General features: G+C 54.0%; 4 protein-coding genes across 4 annotated transcripts; 2 read left to right on the top strand and 2 right to left on the bottom strand.

The window, feature by feature from the left end:
* Positions 1-5: 5 nt before the first annotated feature.
* Positions 6-13,966, bottom strand: NRPS1 (putative Non-ribosomal peptide synthetase; the record flags this gene model as incomplete). Its single annotated transcript, XM_003854692.1, has 4 exons — positions 6-7,266; positions 7,320-9,823; positions 10,073-11,846; positions 11,961-13,966. 4 exons carry the CDS (start codon positions 13,964-13,966, stop codon positions 6-8), a joined length of 13,545 nt encoding a protein of 4,514 aa, XP_003854740.1.
* A 1,442-nt stretch (positions 13,967-15,408) lies between these two features.
* Positions 15,409-19,507, top strand: MYCGRDRAFT_219662 (putative ABC transporter; the record flags this gene model as incomplete). The annotated part of the gene is made up of 4 exons (XM_003855730.1): positions 15,409-15,748; positions 15,810-17,701; positions 17,759-18,423; positions 18,475-19,507. 4 exons carry the CDS (start codon positions 15,409-15,411, stop codon positions 19,505-19,507), a joined length of 3,930 nt encoding a protein of 1,309 aa, XP_003855778.1.
* A 1,029-nt stretch (positions 19,508-20,536) lies between these two features.
* Positions 20,537-22,130, top strand: SIDA (putative L-ornithine 5-monooxygenase; the record flags this gene model as incomplete). The annotated part of the gene is made up of 2 exons (XM_003855731.1): positions 20,537-21,429; positions 21,479-22,130. The coding sequence occupies 2 exons, from the start codon at positions 20,537-20,539 to the stop codon at positions 22,128-22,130; spliced, it is 1,545 nt and encodes a 514-aa protein (XP_003855779.1).
* MYCGRDRAFT_84402 (RNA-dependent ATPase) lies at positions 21,926-24,095 on the bottom strand (the record flags this gene model as incomplete). The annotated part of the gene is made up of 3 exons (XM_003854691.1): positions 21,926-21,960; positions 22,640-23,908; positions 24,059-24,095. 3 exons carry the CDS (start codon positions 24,093-24,095, stop codon positions 21,926-21,928), a joined length of 1,341 nt encoding a protein of 446 aa, XP_003854739.1.
* Between the last annotated feature and the right edge of the window lie 20 nt (positions 24,096-24,115).

Raw genomic sequence — 24,115 nt, 5'->3', positions numbered from 1 at the left:
CTCCTCTAGCGACACCATGTCTTCTCGGCAGAACAGCCCCATGGCCAAAGCATCTCCCTGTTGCGAAAGCTCAATATCGAGAGCGTGCTGTTGAAACAGATTAGTCGAGTCCGAACCGCATCCACCAAAAGTGCACTTACACCGTATGCTTCTCCTGGCTCGAGCGTTTCCAGTTCCTCTGGTACGGACGACTTGTCATCTTCCGCTGGCTCTGTGACTCGGCTTACGCCCTCTTCCCATCCGTTGGACGTCTGAACAAGCACTTCCTCAGATTGGACACCCTCCTCATTCGCTGGAAGTCGCAAAAAGTTGACGAACGAGTCAATTTTGATGGCGCCATGCGACCAGTCGAGAACGTCCGCCAGTGACACGGTCGCATTTTCCACCGCGCCGATAAGTCGCAGGTCTCGGTCGATCTTCTTGGCGGATGACAACAGATCGGTCTCCAGTGGAGACCGCACGACCAGCGGCACGAGGTTTAGAGTGGGTGAAGTGAGGCGATCAAGGTCGGGCAAGTGAGCACGATTCGCGATGTAGATGCCCAGGACAACATCCTTACCCGCTGCTTCTTGCACGGCATGTCGGGCGTATATTCGAGCGTAGGATGCGAAGAGAATGGCCTGGACGGTGACTTGAGCCGTGCGAGCACAGCGATCGAGGTCGGCGCCAGGACTGAGGATGTTGGGTTTGAAGATCTCGACTTTGCGATTCGAAATGCCCTTTGACTGTGGGAGACGGTGAGGATGGACATCGCGGACATAGTCAGTCCAGAAGTCTTTACGGGACTGGCGAGCTGACGGACGGACGGAGAGCGCGATGAACTCCTCGAATTTGACAGTCGAGTCCTCGCAACCATGGCCGGCAAGGTGGGTTTGAAGCTCCTGCATCAATATCGGCAACGACACCGCATCGTAAAGAGCATGGTGGATCTTGAGCTCGATGTCGTATCCATCGTTGGCGCTTGTCAGCCGCACATTGACCAGCGGCTGTCGATGTGTGTCGTTTTCGGGGCGGGGATTGTGTCTGAGAACGAACTGCACAACAGGGATCGCCTTGTCTCCGGTCGAACATAGTACCGTGCGCAGTGTAGGGTTGCGCTTCACGATTTCTTGCCATGCCGACGACAGTTCGTCAGCCGAGACCGTTGTTTTGAGATGGTATCGAAAGGTGGGATAGAACAGTTGACCGTTAGTCCGCCGCCACATCGCGAGCATGTACAGCTGTCCGGCCGTTGCAGGCAGTACCGTCTCCAGGTCATCATTCCGGACGTTGGCCTTCTGTTGGATAGCGACCAAGTCAAGATGTTCGAGGGCGCCTGCGACAGACTTCGAAGCCGTGTCTCCATTGGTCACTGGCACATCAGATGTTGTTCTGGCAACTTCTGCCATTCGTCGCGCTGTCTGTGCTTTGAGCATATCGCTGACGGAGATTTTGACGTCCAATTTGCGCAGCAGTGCTGTCACTTTGATCGCAGAGATGGAGTCTATTCCAATACTCTCGATCGTGGCATTGGACGAGATCTCTTCCACTGGTGTCCTTGAAACCTGCGCCATGGCATTACATATGGTTCCGGTAAGTGAAGCATTCTCGTCTGGCTCATCTTCCGAGTCTGTGAGTTCGTCTTTGACGGAGTGAGATGTGGAGAGACCTGTGCTCTGCTCGAACGGTGCCAATCCGCAGATGGAGACTTCCCTACCCGAGAATTCTACCATTGCTCTGTCTGAGGTGTATGCGAAGAACTTGAGGATGTCGTCGTAGCGCTCAAGAAGTGTTTTGGCGTCTTCTTCGTTCAAGGCATAATTCTTGCACGCTGCCCGAATGATGAACTGCTCGTTCACAACCTCAACTTCGACCGCGACTGGAAATTCAACATTGGAATTTGCATCGACAGACTCGTACAGCGTGGCTGGGTCTCCTTCTGTCGCTTCAGGACCTTGCTGATAGATGAAGAGTGTATCGATCAGAGCGTTGTCTGCAGTCTGGTGGCTCACCGTGCCAGCGCAGGCAGCTTGAATTGCCCGTAATGGTGTTCTCTTAAATGGTCCTGCTTGATTGATAGCGTTCTGCATATCACGAAGCATCTCTTCACCCGAGCCGTGGAGGGACATCCGCATAGGTACGGTGTTCATCGTCGGAAACATGACATTCTCAGCTTCCTCACTGTCTCTGCAGGCCAGAACAACGCCAAATATGACGTCCATCTCTTGTACATGGTTGGCCAGCAAGGCACCCCATGAAGCTTGTGCAAGAGCTGGAAGCGAGATACCAAGTTTCTGGCAAAGAGACCTCGTATCGGCCACCGATATGCTGGATGCGCGTTCCACTCGGTGGGAAGTAGCGGCTGACTCGCCGACATTAGAGGCGTCACAGAAACGTGCAGTCCTTGCGCCGGTGAGCGTCCCACGCCAGAAGTCCAAAGCTGCCGGTCCGGTCGCATCTAAGGCCTGATTGATCAGATTGTCGTAAGGCGGTCGAGCCTCGAAGTTGTGGTGATATGCTTGCAACACGTCCTGATGCAATAATCCGAGACTGTGGCCGTCGTATTGTGCATGGGCCAAGGAAAGTACCAAGTAGCGCTCTGTCGATATCGTAGCTATGCATAACCGTAATGGTGACCGGCGGCTGTAGGATTTGAGTACCTCCCGCCTGGTTTTCTCAACATAGTCCCCAATTTCGCTGAGCTGGCCGGCTCGGAACTCGGCGAACTCCAATGGTGCCGGGCGATGCACGAGCTGAGCGAAGACAGCGTCGAGATCTGGATTTGCCACTTCAATAAAAGATGTCCGGAGAATAGGATATGCATCCACGACAGTCTGCCAAGCGCGCTGAAGCCTCGTCTCGTCCACATCTTCTCGCAACTTGAGGACATCAGAATTGTAGTACTGGTGAAGCTCTGATCGTAGCATGTCTGCAACCAAAGCCTCCTGTCCTGGTGGCACCGGCAGAATGCGCTCTACGCTGTTGTCAAGGCTCGAATCAAACGCTTCTCGCAAGCTCTGAAGCTGCTTCTCTTGGTCGGACAATTGGCTGGCTTGAATTGCGGTCTGGCTTTCGCCCGCGTGCGAGTCGATCGCTTCCATCATGTTGGCAACAGTCTGGGCTTGTAAGATCTTGCTGACGGGCAGTGACACGCCGGCACGCTTTAGTCTTGACGCGAGCTTCACGGCGTCAATGCTGTCAAGGCCGAGTGTGAAGATTGCCGAGTGCTCGGTGACAGTATCCACATCGCAGTCTGCGACTTGCGCAATTGCCTCTTGCACAGTTCTCGCCTCTGCCGTCCATACGAATTTTCTATCAGATCTTTGCGCCGTGTCAGGCTCTGGTGCTTTCCTGGAAGAAAGCTTGTGTTTCGCTCTCGTCACATTAAATGCGTCCGATATTTGGGATCCGGAGGACTCCATGATACAGCGCAAGGCTTTATCGAAGTCGCAACCTAGCTGGGTAATGGCCGCCTCGGTGGCAATATCTTTTTGCGCTGCTATGGTGACGCTGGCTTCTCCCGACGGATCCATCTCTACCTCCACAGCGAGGCCGAATTCTGGTGGTGAATCTTTCTGTATTGGTTTCAGTGTCATCCCGCTGGGCGTAGACTTGATAACCGAAGGCTGCTGGAAGACGAAGACTGTGTCAAACAATGGATCCGATGACTGTCTGTTGGAAAGCTTGCGGATGTCCCTCAAAGAAGTGTGCTGGAAGGGCAGCATATCTGCGTTGGAAGCGTGGCATCGCTGAAGGTACTGGTACCAAGTGTCGTCTGGATGGATGTTCAGGCCAAACGGCACAGTATTGAAAAGCGGACCGATGATCTCGTCTGCTCTGTCGACACCAATAGATCGCCCCGATAGCACCAGGCCGTAAGCCTGCACCTGTGGAGCGAACTGGTGCAAAGCAACAGCAAAGGCTGCTTGGAAGAGAGCTTGATGGGACACTCCGAGCTTTCTTCGCGTGGCCTCAAGCTTTTGAGCATGGTCGAATCTGACAGAAGTGGACGAACCACCATCAGCAGAATCTTCAGCGCTTCTTTCTAACGGCTGGAAGTCGATACCGTCGAGGTGTTCATTCCAAAAAAGCTTCGCATCGGACTGCGCAGAGCAGAGAGGGCCGAAGGGAAGGGCCTCAAAGAAGTTTGGGCCGCAATCGACGTCTTGACCAGTACTGTAAGTCTCCTGCAGCTTTCCAAGCATGACTTCCCACGAGACGCCATCGTAGAGAGCATGGTGCGCGAAGAAGATCAGACAGGCTTTCGAAGCAGTCTTGATCAAGAGAGCTTGGAACGGCTTCGAGACATGGTCGTCGACTTGTGATTGCCACTCTGCTTTCCGCTTGGCAACAAATGCATCTGTTTCTTTTTGCTCAAGAGTGACGAACTCCAATGGACATTCCTGCTCGGCATCGACCACCTGCGAGTAGCCTTCGTCTGTGCGCACGAAAGAGACTCGGAGTATTGGGATCAGGCTATGCATTCGCCGGATAGCTCCCTCGAGCCGTGCTGAATCCAGTTCGCTCACATCGAACCAGAACTCGTTGAAGTAAGGCCTGTCCGAAGATTTGGTCGACTCCATCAATAGACCTTCCTGCAGAGGCGTGCACGGGTAGAGGGATTGGATGCGAGACACTCTGAGTGATAGTGCTTGGGCCACGAAGCCAAGATGCCGCCGCCCATAGGCAGAGATACTCAGTTGGGCTTGTTTGATTGCATTGACATTGCTCTTGTCCGCATCCTGCTCGTTGGCCAAGGAGGTCGCCAATCGGTCCACAGTGGTGTTTTGCATGACACTGGCGACAGTGGCACGGCTGAAGCCGCTCCGTTTGAGAAGCGACGCAAAGTTGATTGCAGATACGGATGACAGGCCCAAGGAGAACAAGTTCGAGTCCGGGCGAATGTCATCCATATTGACTGACAAAAGCTTGCAGAGCACTTTTGCAATGCGTTTCTCGGCCGTGCTCATTTTCCGGCTTTCACCCTGCTGGACCTTGAGCATTTGGAGATCTTTGTTGGACATGTCCTTGAAGAGTGCAACCAACACTTTCGCATCGACCTTGTTGTTGACCGTGAGCGGCAACCGCGAGATCGGTATGATATGAGTCGGCACCATATATCCAGGTAGATGGCCGCGGCAAGCCGAGTCCGCCAGAAGCACAAGTTGACGGCTGCCGTCAGATTGCACAAGATGCGTTTCGCGGTGGTGGGATTTTCGGTCAACAATGAACGATACCAGCATCTCGCGGTTGCCCTCGTTCGATTTTGCCACCAGCGAAGCGACGTCAGAAATGCCTTCAGCAGACTGCTTGATGACGGCGTCGACCTCGTCAATCTCCAACCTCTGGCCGCGAAGTTTGGCCTGCGAGTCCTGTCGACCAATGAATGAGACGGACCCGTCAGCAAGGAGTCTGACCAGATCACCAGTGCGGTATACTCGTTCCTTGTGTCGCTCCAGATATGGGAAAGCCTTGTCGGTCAAGTCTGGTCGGTTCAGGTATCCCTTGCCAACGAGCCTGCCAGATACGCATAGCTCGCCAACAGCGCCACGAAGGACAGGCTCATCTGTCCCTGGTGCGAAGACAAAAGCGCCAACATTGTCGAATGGAGGGCCGATATTTGAGGGCTTTGCATCAGGACCGATGTGAGGATTCATCGTCACACCGATGGTTGCTTCAGTGGGACCATACCCGTTGTAGATCGTATTGAGAGGACCCCACGCGTCAATGATCTCTTGCTTCAGCGACTCGCCTCCTGTGATGAAGACATGGTTGTGCAAAGTCGGCACTTCTTCCGGCTTGACCAGACGAGCCAGAGATGGAGTGAGATCAATATGTGTAATGCCTGCCCCGTTAATGAAGCCAGCCAGGTCTTCAAGCACCAGATCCCGAGGCGCACCCACGACCGTGATGCCGACACTCCAGCTCCAGAACTGCTCAAGTACTGAGACATCGAACCAGTAGCTGGCGAATTGCAGCCATCGAGAAGTCTCCGTCCAGTGGTCAGCGAACAGCCGCTGGAACGCCATCATGGCTTGGACCGCATTGTCATGCGTGAGTTCGCAGCCCTTTGGGGTGCCTGTGGTTCCGCTCGTGTACAGAATGTAACAAGTGGATTGAGAATCGGCAGGAGGAAGACTGAGCGCTTGGCTTGTGTATTCCAGAATGTGCTGTTCCGTCAGCTCTACTTGATCGACCACGCTCTGCATTTCCGGATCAGATCGGCCTGGATCCACGAACAATAGCTGCGAACCGGAGTCTTCGATGATAAACTTTCGGCGGGCCAGTGGTAGGTCCGGGTCCATCGCCAGGAATGCGCAGCCTGCCTTGAGGATACCAGCGAAGGCAAATGTTGCTTCTGCCGACTTGCTCATGCATACCGCCACTACTCCGCCCGGTCGAACGTTGTGCTGGGAGATTAATTGGGCCACTTGATTGCTGCGATCGTTAACATCTTGGTATGTCCATTTCTTGCGGCCTTTCGATTCATTGTCAAAAGACGTTATGAACTCCAGTGCTGGCTTGTGCGGCGTCTGCTCAGCGGTGCGCTCCAAAAATTGATGGAGGAGGCCAGCCGGAGATGGTAAGTTTCGTTCCCGAGGGGGTGAGATGGACAACAAGTCGTGATTGAGGTTGATCTTATCGCTTTCATCGCCTGCAACGTGTCTCAGGATGGAGTCAAACTGCCGCAGCATGAGATGCGCATGTGCTTCAGGAATGATTCGAGTGTCGAAGTGCAGTCGCAAAGATATTTCCTCGGGCCCTGTTAGTTCCATTTCGAGAGAAGCCACATAGTCAATCCCGAGTGTCTGGTATAGAACTGGCCATTCCAGTGACTCCTCCGAGCGTTTCTGGGATTTCTGATAGATGAAGACAGTATCAAAGAGTGGCTCTCCAGCAGATTCCGCGAAACGCTGAATCTCAGAGAGTGGCGTGAAGCGATGCCTTTGAGCGGATGCATTGTACGACACCATGTTGTTCAACGCCTCATCCAGAGGCTTACCAGAACTGAATTGGACCGGGACTGTCGAAATCGAAGGGAAAGCCTCTGGGTTGGCGGTCGAAGCAGATATGCCAGAGAACACAGTCCCGAAAGTGACATCTGACTCGCCAGTGTATGCCGAGAGTTGACGCCCCCACGCAGTCTGGCCCATGGCCTGAACGGTGACGCCCTTCCGGCTGCAGCATGCATTGAGCTCTGATGCCTCTAGGCTGCAAGGCATGCCCACCACGGAGGATCCGCTCTCTCGGATGATGTTCGGAGTCAAGTTTGGAAACTTGACGAGGCTATGACATTGTCAGTGAAGGCTAGCAGGGGCGTGGCCTTAGGAATAACTTACTGAGCAGACTGCAGAGTGGACCTCCAGAACGCCTCGCTGTCATCTTGTCGATACATTGCACCCTCGATCTGAGTGCGGAGTGTCTGATCAATTGTCGTCGCCGTCCCTACGTCAGCCGAATGGAGCGCAGCAGCGAAGTCTGTCAGTAGTATTTGCAATGACTCGGCATCGTAGAGGGCATGGTGCATCGATAGGCACATTTGCCTCGTCCCTTGAAGTTCCATGACCGCGACTCGCCAAGCAGGGACATCCAGAGCATGCAGTATCTCGTGGCTGGCCTGACGCTGTATTTCACTGCGATCGCAGGGGTCAGGAGAAGTCACACTCGTCTCCAGGAACGAGCCTGGTTGGTATATGACCATCGCGAATGGCACGGCTATTTCATCGAGCTGAGCAAAGCCCATCCGCAAGACCTGATGCTTCCGCTGCACTGTCATCCAAGCCGAGCGAATGTTCTCGAAGCTGTATTCAGACGGAACTTCGTACACAGTATGGTTCAAGTAGTGTTCGCCGGCTGACTGTATGAATTGAGACAGCATGCCGCTCTGCGCGGCCGTGCACGGACGAATAGCTTCGAGACTGTCCTCGGCGATGCCAAGACTATCCATAATACCTTGACGGTGGTCGCTGTCGAAGTTCTCCAGATTGAACTCTTGACCGACCTCAGCTTTCGGCTCAGTCGTCCGGGAAGCGAGGAAGGCTGCCAGTGCCTCGGGATGCTGATGCTGCATTACATCAGCAGCATCGACCTCCATACCGCTGCTGCGCATTTTTGATGCGACTTGCACAGCGTTCAGACTGTCCAGTCCAATACGGTACAGCGAAGTACGTTTCGAGATGCGGGCTGGGTCAACATCAGCCAACTCGGCAAAGATTTGGCGTATTGTCTGCTCAGCTGAACTCCAAGAGCCAGCAGTATCGCCGTTGCTCAAGTTCTCGTCGTTGCCATTGACCTCGGATGGCGCAAGAGGTGCTTTAAGCTTGCCTGCAATTTGAGCAGAATCGAACTCGACAAATTGGTCCAGAGAGCTAGACGAGTAGCGCACGCAAGACGCCAATGCGGCTTCGAAGGCGTCCATGAGGGATGGTATAATAGCTTCAGCGACACGGTCGATCAGGAAATGGACCTTTAAATTAAAATCGTCCTCGCCGGGTATGATTTCAACGACAAGCGGTATTCCCATGTCCATCTCGCCCTCCTCGGTGAAGACGTCGTCGGACTCGATGGAGGGTGGCTGTACTAGCATTATCGATTCGAAAAGGCGGCGGGATGGGTCCAGCGTCAGCCCTTGTATCTTGCCCACGGCAGTGAGCTGATGCGGCATCGTATCAACGTTGATCCTTTGCAGGTGTGCAATGAGGTCCATGTTTGTGCGAAGCTCGTGCATCCTTGTACGCAGCGGCACCGTGTTGAAACACGGCGCAACAAGGCGCTCGACATCGGGTACAGCGACCGTCCTTCCACTCACTACGTTGCCGAAACAAACATCGGTGCCATCTTGTAAGCAAGCTAAGGTCTTTGCCCAGGCGGCCTGGAACATAATGGAGGTGGTGCAAGAGTGTCGCTCGCCAAACGCCTTCAGCACCGCAGGACGGACCGACAACTTGCGTCCAATAGTTTTCTCCACTTGCTGCTGGGCGTCAGCTCCATGTGTCGGAAATCGCTGAGGGTTGAAGTCTTTCATTTGCGTCGACCAAAATTTGAGTGCATGTGGTCCATTCTGAGCCAAGACGACTTGCAAAAACGGCTCAAACGAAACAGGACTCGGAAGTTGCTCGCCGTTGTAAAGTCGTGTGAGTTCCGAGAAGAGAATAGAGACCGACACTCCGTCGTAGAGTGCATGATGCATCCGCAAGTACAGATCTGACCCCTGAGCATCGAATCGGAGCGGTACACGAGCAGAGATGTTGCCTTCGAGGTCGCCGTTCGCGTGCCCATTTGTTAGGCTGCCGTTCGACTCGTTGCCAAAGTGAACCCAACTTGAAGGCTGATCTTTCAAGACGACCTGCGCAAACGGGTAGGCCGCCAAAGGAGTCTCGACAAAGCACGTTCTCAAGATCGGATGTCTTTTGACCATTTCTCTCCAGCAATCCTCGAACTTCTGCATATCTGCAAATGGCTTCAGCTTCAAAGTGTCACAGTATGCGCCTCCATCAGCGCTTGAGGTGGCTGAAAGCATCGCTTGCTGCAATGGTGTGCACGGCAGAATTGCTTCAATGGTGTGTCCATCGGCAACGTAAGACTCCTCAATCTCTCTTGTGAAGTCACCAGCAATTACCTCGCGGATTTTCACTGCTTCTTGCTCTTCCGCGACTTTTCGGTCATCGGAGATTGTACGACATAGGCGCGTGATGCTGGGTTGGCTCAAAATTGTCGAGATACTGATGTCCATGTCCAGTCGCTTCTTTAGGGATCTGACCAGCTGAATCGCGTTTAGCGAGTTCAGTCCGAGGGACAGGAACGACGAGTTCCTTGAGATACGGGTCGATGGAATGTCCAAGATCTCAGCCAAAGCGTCAGCTACAGCTTGTTCTTCTGGAGAATTCGGCCCTCTAGCATTGTCCGGCCCTTCGAGGCCGTCTCCAGTAGAAGTGGTCGTGCGACAGAGCTGCGCGATGGTGCGGTCGCCCGTGATCATCGTGACATCGATTCGAGCGTGCAGTCGCTTCTCCAGGGATTTAGCTACCTCTGGAACATGCTGTGAAGTCATTCCGAGAGAGGCAAAGGATGATTGCCGGGAAATGTTGGCCACAGGGATTTCCAGATACCCGGCCAAGAATTCTGCAACGATCTGCTCTTGGGTTGAGATCACCTCATCAGCGCCAGATGCATTGTGAGGCCGCGAGAACTGGTCCCGATCTTCGCTTCCTAGGCCGTTGAAAATACTCTGGAGGCATTGCTTGTCCAGCTTGCCTTCTTGCGTTTCAGGAAGCTTGCTCATTGGTACCACCGTTGCCGGAATCATGTAGTCCTGAAGCATGTCCTCCAGTTGCTCAAAAATTGATGAGATGGCCTGTGGTTCTGCCTTCGAGACAGTTGCTGTCGTCGTGCAAGCACGACCTTGCGATGCGGGAACCCAGAAACTTACAAGCGTTGGCTTTGAGCTTTGTTTGCCACAGAGCAATGTTGCACATTCGACGACGCCCGAGTGCTGTGCGATTGCAGCACTTATCTTAGCCACGTCCACTTGGGTCCCTTTGAATGTCACTAGATCGTCGACTCTTCCGGCGATGAGCAGAGTGCCATCTGCCAACAGCCTTCCTGTCTCTCCACTCCGGTAAAGTCGGCCATGCTTTGGGTGATTGATCACTCGGGATGCATCCGAATCGTCCTTCTCGTTTTGCTCATCACTGTGAGCGATCTCGCCGAAAGCACCACAAGATAGTATGCGTTCATCGCCGTCCAGACTGAGAACGAAGGTGGCAGTCGGACCTTCCACCGCACCGTCGTAGATCGCACCGTACCGACGGTATGTTGAGAGAGTCTCATCACTGAGACACGATCCCAGGGCATCTACGAGACCAGTAGGTTGCTCGATGAGATACGCTGCAATCGATTCGATTTGACGCAGCATCATTTCAATCTGGTCCTCGCCGACCAAGCTCTCTTTGTATGTGGCTCGCGCCTTAACATTTGAAGGAGTTGGCTCGAACTCAAGAATGAGACCGAATTCCAGGCGGTCTTCAGAAGAGTCCAGCACTTGGATCTCATCTGGACCTCCAGTGACGGTACTTTCTTGCCAGATGAACAGGCTGTCAAAAAGCTTGGTTCCTGGCATGATGCCAGCAGCTCTTCTAATAAATGTCGGCGATGTGGCGACATACTTCTGCATCGCTCGGTTCCGATCAGTCACAGCCCGTAGCAGATCTTTGCATGTTGCCACAGCGCCGAAGTCCATGCGGAAAGGGAGCGTAGCGAGACATGGACCGAATACGGAGTCGACGTCCGCAACTGGTATCGTACGTCCCGAGAAGACTGATCCGAGCGTGACATCAGTTGTGCCAGCGTAGCTGCCAAGGAGAAATGCCATGGCAGCCTGAAAGACCGCCGGTACGCTACAGCCGAGGGCGGCAGCCTTTGACCTGACATCTTCGGTGATTATCGTGAAGTCGTGCCAGCTCGTTCTTTGTACAGAGTCGGGAACGCTGCCTGCGCGGAGGATAGGCATGGGTGACGGGATGACATCTCGGAGATGATCTTGCCAAAAGTCGATTACGGCCGCAGACTTGGTATCATCTTGGTAAGATATGTAGTAGTCGGAGACAGACTTGAAGGACCCGGGTTGTTGGCGTTCCCTATTGTGCAAGATTGCCAGAAGGTCGGACCGGAATACATCCATCGCCCACTGATCGAACAATGCATGATGGAGCTCGACTAGTAATCGGACACCACCATCGCACAGTCTTGACGAGAAAGTGATTGGGCGGAGCAAATCTTGGGATGAGCCAATGCGTAAGGACGGACGCAGGTCAGCGTTCTCTCTTAATTGATCCGGCGCAAGGCTTTTCCACACCACTACTGCAAAGCTCCATGTAGTTCCGTCGATGGGCGCGAACCCGGAGCGCAGCAAAGGATGTGCTTTTGAAAGCTTTCGCAGTGCGTCTGAAATAGTTGGGAGACTCCATTCGCCAGGTATGAACAGCTCTATCCAATTGCAATATGCTTGGGAGTCCCTTTCGGTCTCTGTGAGCATTGCTACTTGGACTGGAGTGCAAGGAAATGCTGTTTCGATGTCGCTTTGCATGCTTGGTAAGGCCTTCTCGACTGCAGTATCCAGGCGGGCTCTGTACGAAGCGTCGAATTCTCCTGTCTGTCCGGATGTGGCTCGCTCAGCTGAAGCTCGCTTCAACGCTTTCACAATATCATGAGGTGTGCGAGCGGCCAAAATTCGAGCAGCGTCGAGCTGGGGAAATCCGTTCTTACGGAGTGCCGATGCAAGACGTATAGCTGATAGGGAATCAACGCCGATGCTCGGTAGAGTAGTCGATGCTGTGACCTCCTGCCCCAAGACTTCACCGAGTACCGCAATTGTCTTTTCAGTCTGCTCATCAAGGACTGCATCGTCGCCCTCGCCCTCTTCTTGCGACTTTTCATACTCGGCACGCAATGTTTTCCGGTCGCACTTTCCGCTCGCAAGATATGGGAGAGACGGTATTATCACGACGTTGCCAGGTATCATGAACTCAGGGAGCCATTTTCGGCAGGTTTCGAGAATCAAGGAATCGGTCAAAGAATCGGTCCCACGAACGCAGAAAATGACCAGTATGCCAGAAATGACTTCCGCTGCGACATCACGACAGCCAGGTGTCTTGGAAGCTGCATGCTCAATCTCGCCGAGTTCGATGCGCTGGCCTCGCAGCTTCACTTGACCGCTGGATATGCGTCCTAAGCACTCCAACTTGCCGTCGGGCAACATTCTCACTCTGTCGCCGGTTCTGTACAGTAGGCCGTGGTCCGGGTGCTCAACGAAAACTTCCCGGGTCTTTTCGTCTCGATTTAGGTAACCGTCAGCAAGCTGATGGCCACCCACGGCGAGTTCGCCTTCTTCTCCCAGAGGCATAATTTCGAGGTTTGATGGAGCAACATCATCGTCTGCAGGTATTCTGACCACAAATGCTGATACTGTATCCAGTGGAATGCCGATTGAACTGCAGGACATGGATTTCGGAAAGTTGGTCTGCAGAGTGCAGTGTATCGTTGCCTCTGTTGGACCATACATGCCGTGTAGAATTGCAGGCGTTTCATCGTCTCCGCCGAACGCCTCGACCACAGACGGTTTAAGCATCTCGCCGATGGTCAACAGCACTTTGAGTGACGGGACACTTTCCCGACCCTGCAGTAGACTGCTGGCAACCGAAGGTGTGAGCTCGCACGCATCGATTTTCAGATTGTTGATCGCACTGGGCAAATCGTTCAGCAAGCGTCGTCGATCGCAGCTGACCAGCGTACAATTTCGGAACCAGGGAAAGAAGATTTCGAAGACCGAGACATCGAAGGTCGGGCTGGCGAACTGTAGGAACCGTGAGAAGCTCGGAATATGCAAGTCGTGAGCGAGCAGTGCTTGCGTCGCCGCGGAGTGAGAAAGTATGACTCCCTTGGGCTGTCCAGTGCTTCCACTGGTGTACATGATATAGGCTGCATCCTGAGGAGTGATGGAGACGTCCAGGTCGTCCTGGTCGTCATCAACAGCGGGAGAGTGTTGGTCGACCGCTAAAATTCGCACACCCTCCAGATCGAGCAGTTTCGACTTATGGTCGGCGGTCGTCAGAAGGATGGTGGCATCGATGTCCTGTAGAATGAAACGAAGTCGCTCTTCTGGCGCATCCAGAACGATGGGACAGAAAGCGCCGCCGGCTTTCAGTGTGGCGAGCTGCGAGATGTACAAATCTGGAGATTGTGGGATCAAGAGTGGTATTATCAGTCGATCACTTCTGCGATGTCCAAGGTGAGATATGATGCGACGGGCCAGGGCGTTTGCTTTGGTGTGGAATTCGGCATAGCTCAGTGAAGTGAGATTTCCATCGGCGTCTGTGTGCTCGATGGCCGCCGAGCCATGCTGACTCTCGAGCGGGATCAACTCATGGAGCAGGCTCGGTCCTTGTAATCGCCGAGGATTCGGGTTCGAGATGGAGAGATGAGGCGCCATGGGGACGTGCGAGGGGATGAGGTGATGTTGGAGTCGTCGGCAGGGATTAGACCCGATGAGCGCGGTATGGGTATCGGTGATATTCGTGTCTGGCGTGATGCTGCATCGAGCGCGAAGGCTGCACGTTCTTCATTAAAATGTACGCGGGATCAAAGCTGGACCATGGCGGCGTTCTGGGGACAACAAGGTGATGATGCATCAATAGTTCTAACGCGGCAAAACCTCAGGCAAGCCCAACCAACAGCAACAACACGATGTCTTCAAAGTCCATCCGCCCACGCTCAAGCCGACCGATCTCTGACGAGAATTCATTATTGAGCACCGACCCACCCACCTGCGGCAGTTTGCGACTCTCCTGACCGAGATCACGTCGTCGCTGATGGCTCGGGAGTGGGATGGAGTAAAATTGCCTAGCGGTGTTTGACTTTCACTTGCCATTTCTGGCGTGTAGATCTCCATCGGAAAGACTGAAGCACAAACCGCACCAGGCGCGCCAAGAAGTGATATATGTACACCACTCGATCATCTTATCAATCAGATTAGATACTGAGTTTGCACGACACCTGGAGAACCGAAGGATCGTCTCACTAACACGTACGAACTCCACCGGAACCCGACAGCGTGGAGTGCACGCGAGGCTCCACTGACGACTGAAAATTCTTACGAGGAGGCCCGTCAAGCGTCCACTCGATCCTTCGAAACCCACAAGCGAGAGAAGATCTTATCTGATGGATCGTCGTTCGAAAAGCCTTCACGTCATCTTCCAAATCCCGAGGCTACAAGCCTTTTCCACTTGCTGGTCTCCTGTGACCTTCTCTGGTACCTCGTACTTGTGGTGCTGCCCACGCTTAGCAGTAGGTCGTGCTAGCCGCGATGATGATGAGCCATCGGCGACTCCTGCCGAAGGGGCAGGTCCTTCTTGCATGCGCAGCGAAGATTTTTGGCAGCCGCGCCTGGCGTACAAGGTGGAAGTTGACAAGAGTGGAAGTTGACGAGAGTGGTCCTCAACTTCGTTCGGCGGTTCACGCTTCTACTGTGGTCTGCCAACGAGCTTATTCTAGCGTGGTGGTCATGATCGGCAGAGTTTGCCATGAACAATCACGACAGCGAAAGCGGCAGTGGTAGTGGCGATGATCCGCAGAAGAGGTCCGTCGTTCTGCTCCGCACAGTAAACTTTGGTGCGCACCGCTTTCCCGAGCAAGAAGCGTCGCACTCGCACTACTGTGCACTTGTGCCGAGACCCAGAGAAGCACACTCAACAACCAGATGCTCTGGACGGCCAGTCGTCTTCTTGTGCTAACCCACGTCGTGGCTGGACACCGAAGTCGCCCTTCGACAGTCTGCCTCTCTTCCTCTGTTGAACATCTCCGCTCGGCGTCCATGGCTTTCTTTCATTCTCTGCATTTCCATGCTGCTTTTCCTTGCTCCTCGTGATTGCCAGCATGGTGGACAGAGCAGCCGAAGCGGCACGCAGACGCTCACGCTCTGCTTCGTCGATGGAGCGGCGTGGCGATGACCATACATCCCGCCGTTCACAGGGCGATGCCCTTGGACCAGCAAATGGCCCAGCGCCTCTGGGCATGCCCCAGGCTCGGTCTACCGAAGTCTCGACACCACTGCAGACCGTGTATCGTCGACTGCTGGGACTCAACCCATTCAAGACTACGTACTTGAATCTCTACGACTCTCTCGACACCGTTCTGGACAGATCCATTGCAATCGGGAGTGCCGTCTTCGCTGTCGCCGCTGGTGTCCCATTGCCAGTCATTGGGTATATATTCGGTACGTGGTGGGCACGGGAGGTTCCAAGACTCCGCTAATTGATACATCTCGTCCTTTGCAGGTCAAATCATCAACGAGTTTCCTCCACCGGAAGCCGCCCTTCATGACAGATTGGTGCAACTCCTCGGTGTGGCTGTGGCATACTTTGTCGTCACGACGATATATTGTATTGGATTCGGTCTGACATCCGAGACTGTGTCCGTGAAGCTGCGTAGAAAGCTTCTGGAATGCCTCCTTCATCTGGATCAGGCGTATCTCGACACGCATACCATCGACGTCAGCGGCCTGCTTACGGAGAAGATGGACACTATCCAGGCAGGCTGCTCTGAAAAAGTCGGCATCTTCATTCAAGCGCTCTCTTACTTTGTGGCAGCATTTGTCGTTGGCTTCTTGCTGGATGCAGAACTTACAGGCATCTTGCTTGCTTCGGTCGTTCCAGCCGTATCGATTTGCTTTTTCGTACTCACTCCCCTCGTCGCCAAGTACAACCGCGCTGCGAACGAGAAGAACGACCAGGCCAACGACATTGCTGAGGGTGCACTAGGTGCAGTCAGAATCGTGCAAGCCTTCGACATGATTACAGGACTATGCGCAAGGCATCTGGAACTTCTCAACGCAGCGACCAAGACGAATGCCAAAAAGGCCATCCTTGCAGCCCTCCAGGCTGGTGCGGTCTACTTTATTGCATACGCTACAAATGCACTGGCATTCTATGTGGGAAGTCGACGGACGAATGGAGGCAACGCAGGAACAGTCTACGCCGTCATCCTACTCATCTTGGATGCCTCGTTCGTGGTCGGCCAATTCGCTCCTTTCCTTGAGATATTTGCTCGCGCTGCATCGGCCAAGGATACCATCCAAGACCTCATAGATGCCAGGAATGATCCGAACAATGCCAGTACATTCCGGAAAACAGACCACAAGCCTTCACTCCACGGCCAAGACATCCAATTCAAAGACGTTGTTTTCCAATATCCTGCCCGGCCAACCGTCAGGACTCTGAACGAGGTCTCCTTCACCTTGAACAATGGCAAGTTTACCGCAATTGTAGGCACATCTGGAGGCGGCAAATCGACCCTGGTTGCGCTGTTGCTCGGCATCTACGACTACAGCGGCCACATTCTTGTCGGTGACGACGATGTACAGAAGATCGACTCTGGTTACCTTCGCTCGCAGATCGCCGTCTTGGATCAAGATACAATCTTGTTCTCGGGCACAATCTTCGACAATGTGTGCTACGGCATCATGGGACAGAGCCTCACAGAGGATGAGAAGAGATCTCGCTGCACTCAGGCATTGAAAGATGCCAACGTCGATTTCCTGGAACAACTACCAAATGGCGTCAACACACGCCTAGGAAATGAGCTCCAGTTGTCGGGTGGTCAACGCCAAAGGATATGCCTTGCCCGCGCGCTGATCAAGAATCCAGCGATCCTCGTGCTGGACGAGCCAACCAGCGCACTAGACGCACGAAGCGAAGTGGCCGTCGTGGACGCAGTCAAAAAGGTGGCGTCGAAAGGGACGACCGTGATCATGATCGCACATCGACTGTCGACGACACTGGACGCAGATCATATCATTGTCATGAGCGACGGAAAAGCTGTGGAGCAGGGTTCACCACGCGAGCTGTCGGGCGAGGGAACAATCTTCCGTGGTTTATTGGATGCACAGAAGACGACATTTGACCAAGACAGAGAAGAGTCGCCGGAGAAGACCGAAGTCCTGCGCAAAGAGTCCAGCTTCAGTGACCTGACGAAAAGCGAAGAAAAGGTCACAAACGCAGCGACCTCGAAGACAGAAGAACTTCCACCGATGGGTCTTCTAACGGTGGCCAAACGACTAGGAGGTATCATTAGGCCCGACTCGATTCTCGTGGCATCTGGACTTGTGGCGTCCGTCATCAGCGGAGGCATCATGATCGGCCAAGCCATCGTGTTTGGAAACTTGATCACCGTGAGTATCTTGCGTATGCATGAACCGTCTTTCATTGGCTGACGGTCAACGATACAGGTCCTCAACACTGGCACTGCCAGCCCTTCCTTCTACAGCGACGTGAATTTCTACTCGCTGATTTTCTTCATCTTGGCCCTCATCGCGCTCGGCTCGTACGTTGGGAGTGGGAGTGCTTTCGGAATCACCTCGAGCCATGTGACCGGAAGCGTCAAGGCTCGCATGCTGCACAAATTATTGCACCTCGACATTCGATGGTTCTCCGAGCCAGGACACTCTACCCAGGAACTTCTCTCAAGCTTCACCAAGGACCCATCCGATCTTTCCGCATTGGGTGGCGTGGCGCTGGGTGCCATTTTCTCGATTATTACCTCGACGATTGGCGGCGTTGTATTGTCACTCGTCGTGGCGTGGAAGATTGCCGTGGTCTTGCTCGCCGCCGTGCCTGTCATGGTCCTTGCTGGTTACGCCAGACTCCGAATCTTGACGGCGTCGGAGAACAAGCATCGCGAAGCTTTCAGTGAAGCCACTGGACTCGCCGCGGAATCGTGTCGCAATCGTCGCGCGGTCACAGCTCTCTGCCTTGAAGCGCATCTGCTCGAAGAGTACGAGGAAGCCCTTCGCAAACCGCATCGAGAGATCCAGACTTTCATCTACTTGTCTAGCACGCTGCTCTCGTTCTGCTTTTCCATCACATACTTTGTCTACGCTTTGGCGTATTGGTGGTACGTAGGACTGAAGCATTTTTGACTGCACATGATACTGACTGAATACAGGGGAGCGAGACAGGTCCGAAACGGCACATACTCAAGCACGGCATTTTTCATCGTGCTGCCAGCACTTCTTTTCTCTGCACAATCGGCAGGCCAATTCTTCAGCCTGAGTCCGGAGATTGCGCGAGCGAAGACTGCCGCAAGAAGCATCTTCACACTGCTAGACGCAAAGACGCAGATCCTGCTTCCTAGCAGTTTAGAGCGCCTGAAGGAGAGATCTTCGACGACGTCCTCCGTGAGCACAGACCTTGTCAGCCAAACAGCAGTGAACGGCGTGGGATCAGATGGGAAGATTGCAAAGCTGAGATTCGATGGGGTCTCGCTCACGTACCCTAATTCCTCGCAGCCGTCACTCAACAAGATCGATCTGTCCATCGGAGCCGGCGAATCTGTGGCATTCGTCGGGCCCTCGGGGGCAGGCAAATCATCGACGGTAGCGCTCATCGAGCGGTTCTACGACACGACCGCCGGGTCCGTACTCTACGATGGAGTCAACATCCGCGAGATGGACGTCAGAAAGCTGAGAAGCCACATGGGTCTGGTATCTCAGGATCCAGATCTCTTCACCGGCTCTGTTCTTTACAACGTGAAATTGGGGGCGCCTTCCGGCGAGACTGTTTCTGACGAGCAAGTCATCGCAGCTTGCAAGAAGTGCGGTCTGCACGACTTCATCACGAGTCTACCAGATGGCTACAACACCGACTGCGGATCGAGCAGCTCCTCACAACTGAGTGGAGGTCAGAAGCAAAGGCTCGCAATTGCCCGGGCTCTCGTCCGCGATCCGGACGTTCTGTTGCTAGACGAGCCAACGTCTGCATTAGACGCACACAGCGAGGCCCACGTCCAAGCAGCACTCGCCGAAGCCGCCAAAGGCCGCACTACGGTGATCGTCGCTCACCGCCTGGCCAGCATTCAGCACGTGGACAAGATCTTTGTATTCGAATCCGGAAGAGTGATCGCACACGGTACGCACGCCGAATTGGTCGCCGAGGGTGGGTTGTACGCCAGCATGGCCAAGGCGCAATCCCTCGCGTAGCATTGATGCTGCATGGCTAGTAGACAAACGACTTAACGCAGCGATTCAATTTTTTCCCATCGTTCTTCCGCATACGAGTACTCCATCCCGCCCGCTCTTCATGTGCTTCTCCGATACCGCTCCGCGAGGACGAGCGGAGGAGGCTCGCTCGCGTGGGAGATGTCACAGGTGACAGGCGACGGGCGCAGGAACGACGCCGGAAGGACAAGTTCCCACGCAGAATGATGTACCGTTCGGGATCGGACCGGATGATTCGATTACGTTTGCTGGGGTGCCATGAGTCTAGGGCACCCCACCCTTGACTACGGAGCAGTCACTACGTCTCAATTAGCACTTTGATCTTACGGCTTCAGTTCGGATCAGATAACTGTCTTCGTTTTCTATCTCCACTGCAGGGTACGCGAGTGGGCCAGTGGCTTGACTTTGGCGAGGAAAATCTGCGCTTGGCCATGTACGATGAAGCAGTTCAGTTCAACCTCCCTTGGCGACGCTTCGCTTCGAGGACCGTATGACAGCCTGCATCGTGGGATGGACACTGCAGTGACATGTTTCTGGGCTCCCGACTTTTCGCTTCCCATCGTGTTCACACGAACGAACGAAAGGCAAAAAAGCCGCTTGGCCGCTTTATTGCACAACGTGCTGACGACATGGACTACGTATAGACTTTGGCCACTCATCTGCGTTCTCCCTCGTCCGTGGTGATGATGGGGAACTGAGATCACTTTTTAGTGCAATTTCTATAGTGTTTCCACCATTCGAGGATCATCAACCGTGACAGTAGTGCCTACCTACTTTTTTTTGAAACTAAGGCAACTCGGCTCAAGAAGGCAGTCTCCATCGTTGCATTGCATCGTGCAATAATCCCGCCGAATAACGAACATCTTCCGAACAATCTCTGTTGTCAGTGTGACTTGCACCTTTATTTCCTTCTTCCCGCCGTCCACTCTGAAGGAATTATCCCTCCGCCCGCGATCTACCCTCCCATCGACATACTACAGGACCTTGAATGAGGCTCTAGAAACACCAATCATGTCACCACACGCTCTATCCGTCTCGGACGATACCTCTGAAACTCCATCGTACCTGGAGAACGAGACTCTCCCAAGCTCACTCGGTGATGACTTGCCTGCTGTCGTTGGCGAGTCCAACTTGCAGCGTTCCGACGACGACGATGTCCAAGACCTCGTCTGTGTTGGTTTTGGACCTGCAGCTCTCGCCATCGCCGTTGCTCTTCACGATTCTCTCGAATTGAAAGGCACAAGACTTTCCACCCGCACTCCGAGAGTCCGATTCCTGGAGCAACAACCCAAGTTCGCATGGCATGCTGGTATGCTCCTGCCCGGAGCCAAGATGCAAATCACCTTCATGAAGGACATGGCAACACTCCGCAACCCCCGCAGCGAGTTCACCTTTGTCAACTACTTGCACGAGAAGGGTAGACTCGTGTCCTTCACGAATCTGGGCACCTTCCTGCCACAGCGTATCGAATACGAGGACTACATGCGGTGGTGTGCCGAGCACTTTGCCAACGTTGTCGACTACAGCCAAACGGTGCAAAGTGTGAAGGCAGGCGAGGTCAACCAGAACGGAGCCGCAAAATACTTCCAGGTCACCTCCCTCAACAAGACTACCGGCGAATCTCAGACCCTCAAAGCGAAGCAGGTTGTTATTGCTGCTGGTGGCAAACCGAACATTCCCAAGGCATTCCCGTATCCTCACTCCCGAATCATCCACTCTTCGCAATATGCCACTCATGTTCACGACATCTTCCCCGATGGCAAGGGACCACGAACAGTTGCCGTCATTGGCGGCGGCCAGAGTGCAGCAGAAGTCTGGCACAACATCCCAAGCCGCTTCCCGGGAGCACAGTCGCTTTTGATGATCAGAGGGTCTTCCTTGAGACCAAGTGATGACTCTCCATTGTAAGTTGAACGGATATTCCAACGGTGAGATCAAGCTAACGGGAAACAGCGTCAACGAAGTCTTCAATCCCGATCGAGTCGACGACATCTATGCTCAGAGTCCTGAAGTTAGGAAGGCGACGATTGCACTTGACAAGGCCACCAACTACGGCGTCGTCCGCATCGAGCTACTCGAGGAAATCTACAACGAGATGTACGCCTACCAGCTGAAATACCGCTCCGAAACCGAGTGGCCTCACCGCATCCTGAACCACAGAGAGGTTACTGGCGTCCGCGACGTCGAACTCGATGGAAGGCCTGCCGTTGAGCTCGAAATCAAGAACAACTCCGGTTCATATGTCTCTGCCAAAACCAACAACACGGAGAAGATCACCGTCGACTTAGTCGTCGTTGCGAGCGGGTACATCCGCAACTCCCACGAGGAGATGCTCCACGATCTACGAGACCGTATGCCTGGCGGCGACAGCAAGGACAAGCCTTGGTCAGTCGGCCGCGACTACGCCGTCGACTTTGAGGAGGGCGCCGTGGCACCTGATGCAGGTATTTTCCTTCAAGGCTGCAACGAGAAGACTCACGGTCTGTCGGATACGCTGCTCAGCATCCTCGCCGTGCGTGGAGGAGAAATGGTCGACCGCATCTTTGGCATGTCGGCGGAGGCGCAGAAAAAGTCTGTTCAGAGCTCGTTTGAGCAGAAGCGATGAAGTTGTGGTGGATGATGCTGAGCACTATACCTGGAACATCGCGGCCTACACATGAGTAGGGCTGCTGTCATTGGCATTTTGATTTGCGCGGTAAAGCGAGGCGTTTCATACTCGAATTTTTCCTGTCGGCCTTGTCCACAGGCATGGCTTAGAGCACGGCTTGGTCCATGCAGATATACGACCGCCGGTGGCTACATAGTGTCGATACTCTTACAAGACGGTTCGTGAACCTTGTCTGGCTACTCACTTGTATTATCGAGTCTCGTACGTGAAGCTTCGTTTCCCATGAGAGCGTATCCCACAGCCAAAATTGCGAGCCAAAGAAGTATATTCAGGGTATCAAAACATGCCGCCCGAATGTCTCCAGCCATCACCCCCCCCCCCGACCGCACGAAGCACATCATGATGACCACTTCAAGGGGTTCAACCCTCATCAGCATCCATGTCATCCCTCTTGCCACCCTTCTTTGCCCGTGCTCCACTGATACCAGCACCTTTGCCTTTCCCACCCCCACGCTTCTCATGCTCGTTCTTCATCTCCGTCACAGCAATCCGCTGTGCCTCTCCCACTCTCGGCGCGAACACCATGACCTCGTCTCGCTCAGTCGGATGCTCCTCTAGCTTCTTGCCCAGTGCCTTCTCGATCCGCTGATAGATCTCGATATCGTACTGCGTGACAACCGAGATCGCCACGCCGGACTTGCCTGCTCGCGCGGTACGACCCACGCGGTGAACGTATGTTTTGCTGTCGGGTGGGAGGTCGAAGTTCAGCACCAGATCGACCGAAGGAATGTCCAGACCGCGCGCGGCAACGTCTGTGGCAACGAGAATGTCGCGGTGGCCTCCACGGAACTTGTTCAGTGCTCCCAGTCGTGCGGATTGGTTCATCTGACCATGAAGAGGGATGGCAGAGCGACCTAGGGCCCGCAGGAGGAATGCTATTCGCGCGGTCTCGTTGATGGTGCGGGTGAACACGATACAGGTCTGGCCGGCAAATTCGTTCAATAAGTATACCAGGTAGATGTCCTTGAACTTGTGTGGGATGAAGATGTATCGCTGCATCAAGTTCTTGACGGTCTGGTAGCTGCTACTGCTGATGCTCACTTTGACAGGTTGTTGCAAAGCAGCTCGAGTAAGATTGTTCAGCTTCGTAGACATTGTCGCACTGAAGAGCATGGTCCGGCGCTCTCGTGGGAGGACCTGGAAGATTTTGTCGAGAATGGGGCCAAAGTCAAGGTCGAGGAGTCGATCCGCTTCGTCCATCACGAGGTATTTCAATTGTCTGAGTGAGAAGCCCTTGGTGTTCTCTAGGTGGTCCAATAGACGGCCAGGTGTTGCGACCACGATATGAGGCTTCTTGGCAAGAGCGATAGCCTGTGGTACCATGTCCATTCCTCCCACGATAACGGCACATCGTACGCTGATCAGGCTGCCGAGCGCTTCGAATTGCTGTGAGATTTGATATGCCAGTTCTCGGGTCGGAGCCAAAACCAAGCCGAACATTGGTTGAGGCTTGTCCAAAAGCTCTTGAAGAATCGGTAAAGCAAATGCCGCCGTCTTTCCACTTCCTGTCTCCGCAAGCCCAATGATGTCCTTACCTTCTAGCGCAATGGGTATAGCCTCTCTTTGAATTGCTGTTGGCTTTGTGAAGCCCAGCGCAGTACACGCCTCGCACAGAGAGTCCACGACGCCCAGGTCGGCGAAAGTCTTGTCGGTCGATTCATCATCCGCGGCGACAATGCCATCGTCTATGTCCTCTTCCCCCTCGAGCTGCTCTTCTTTTGTGACGGGCTCATCCTTGCCATCATTGGATATCTCCGTGTGCGGTCGCTTTGCTCGTTCTTTGCTTCGACGTTCATCGCTCTGTGTCGATTGCTTTGCTGGCCGAGAGGAATGCGGTGGTGATGGCGTGTCTTGCTCAGCGGCACGGTTGACGTCGAGCTTGCGTCTCTTGACGGAAGACATGGTGGATGGGAGATTGTGAG

This window comes from Zymoseptoria tritici, chromosome 2, assembly GCF_000219625.1.
Source record: "Zymoseptoria tritici IPO323 chromosome 2, whole genome shotgun sequence".
Taxonomy (NCBI): Eukaryota; Fungi; Ascomycota; class Dothideomycetes; order Mycosphaerellales; family Mycosphaerellaceae; genus Zymoseptoria; species Zymoseptoria tritici.
This window is presented reverse-complemented; position numbering and strand designations above follow the sequence as displayed.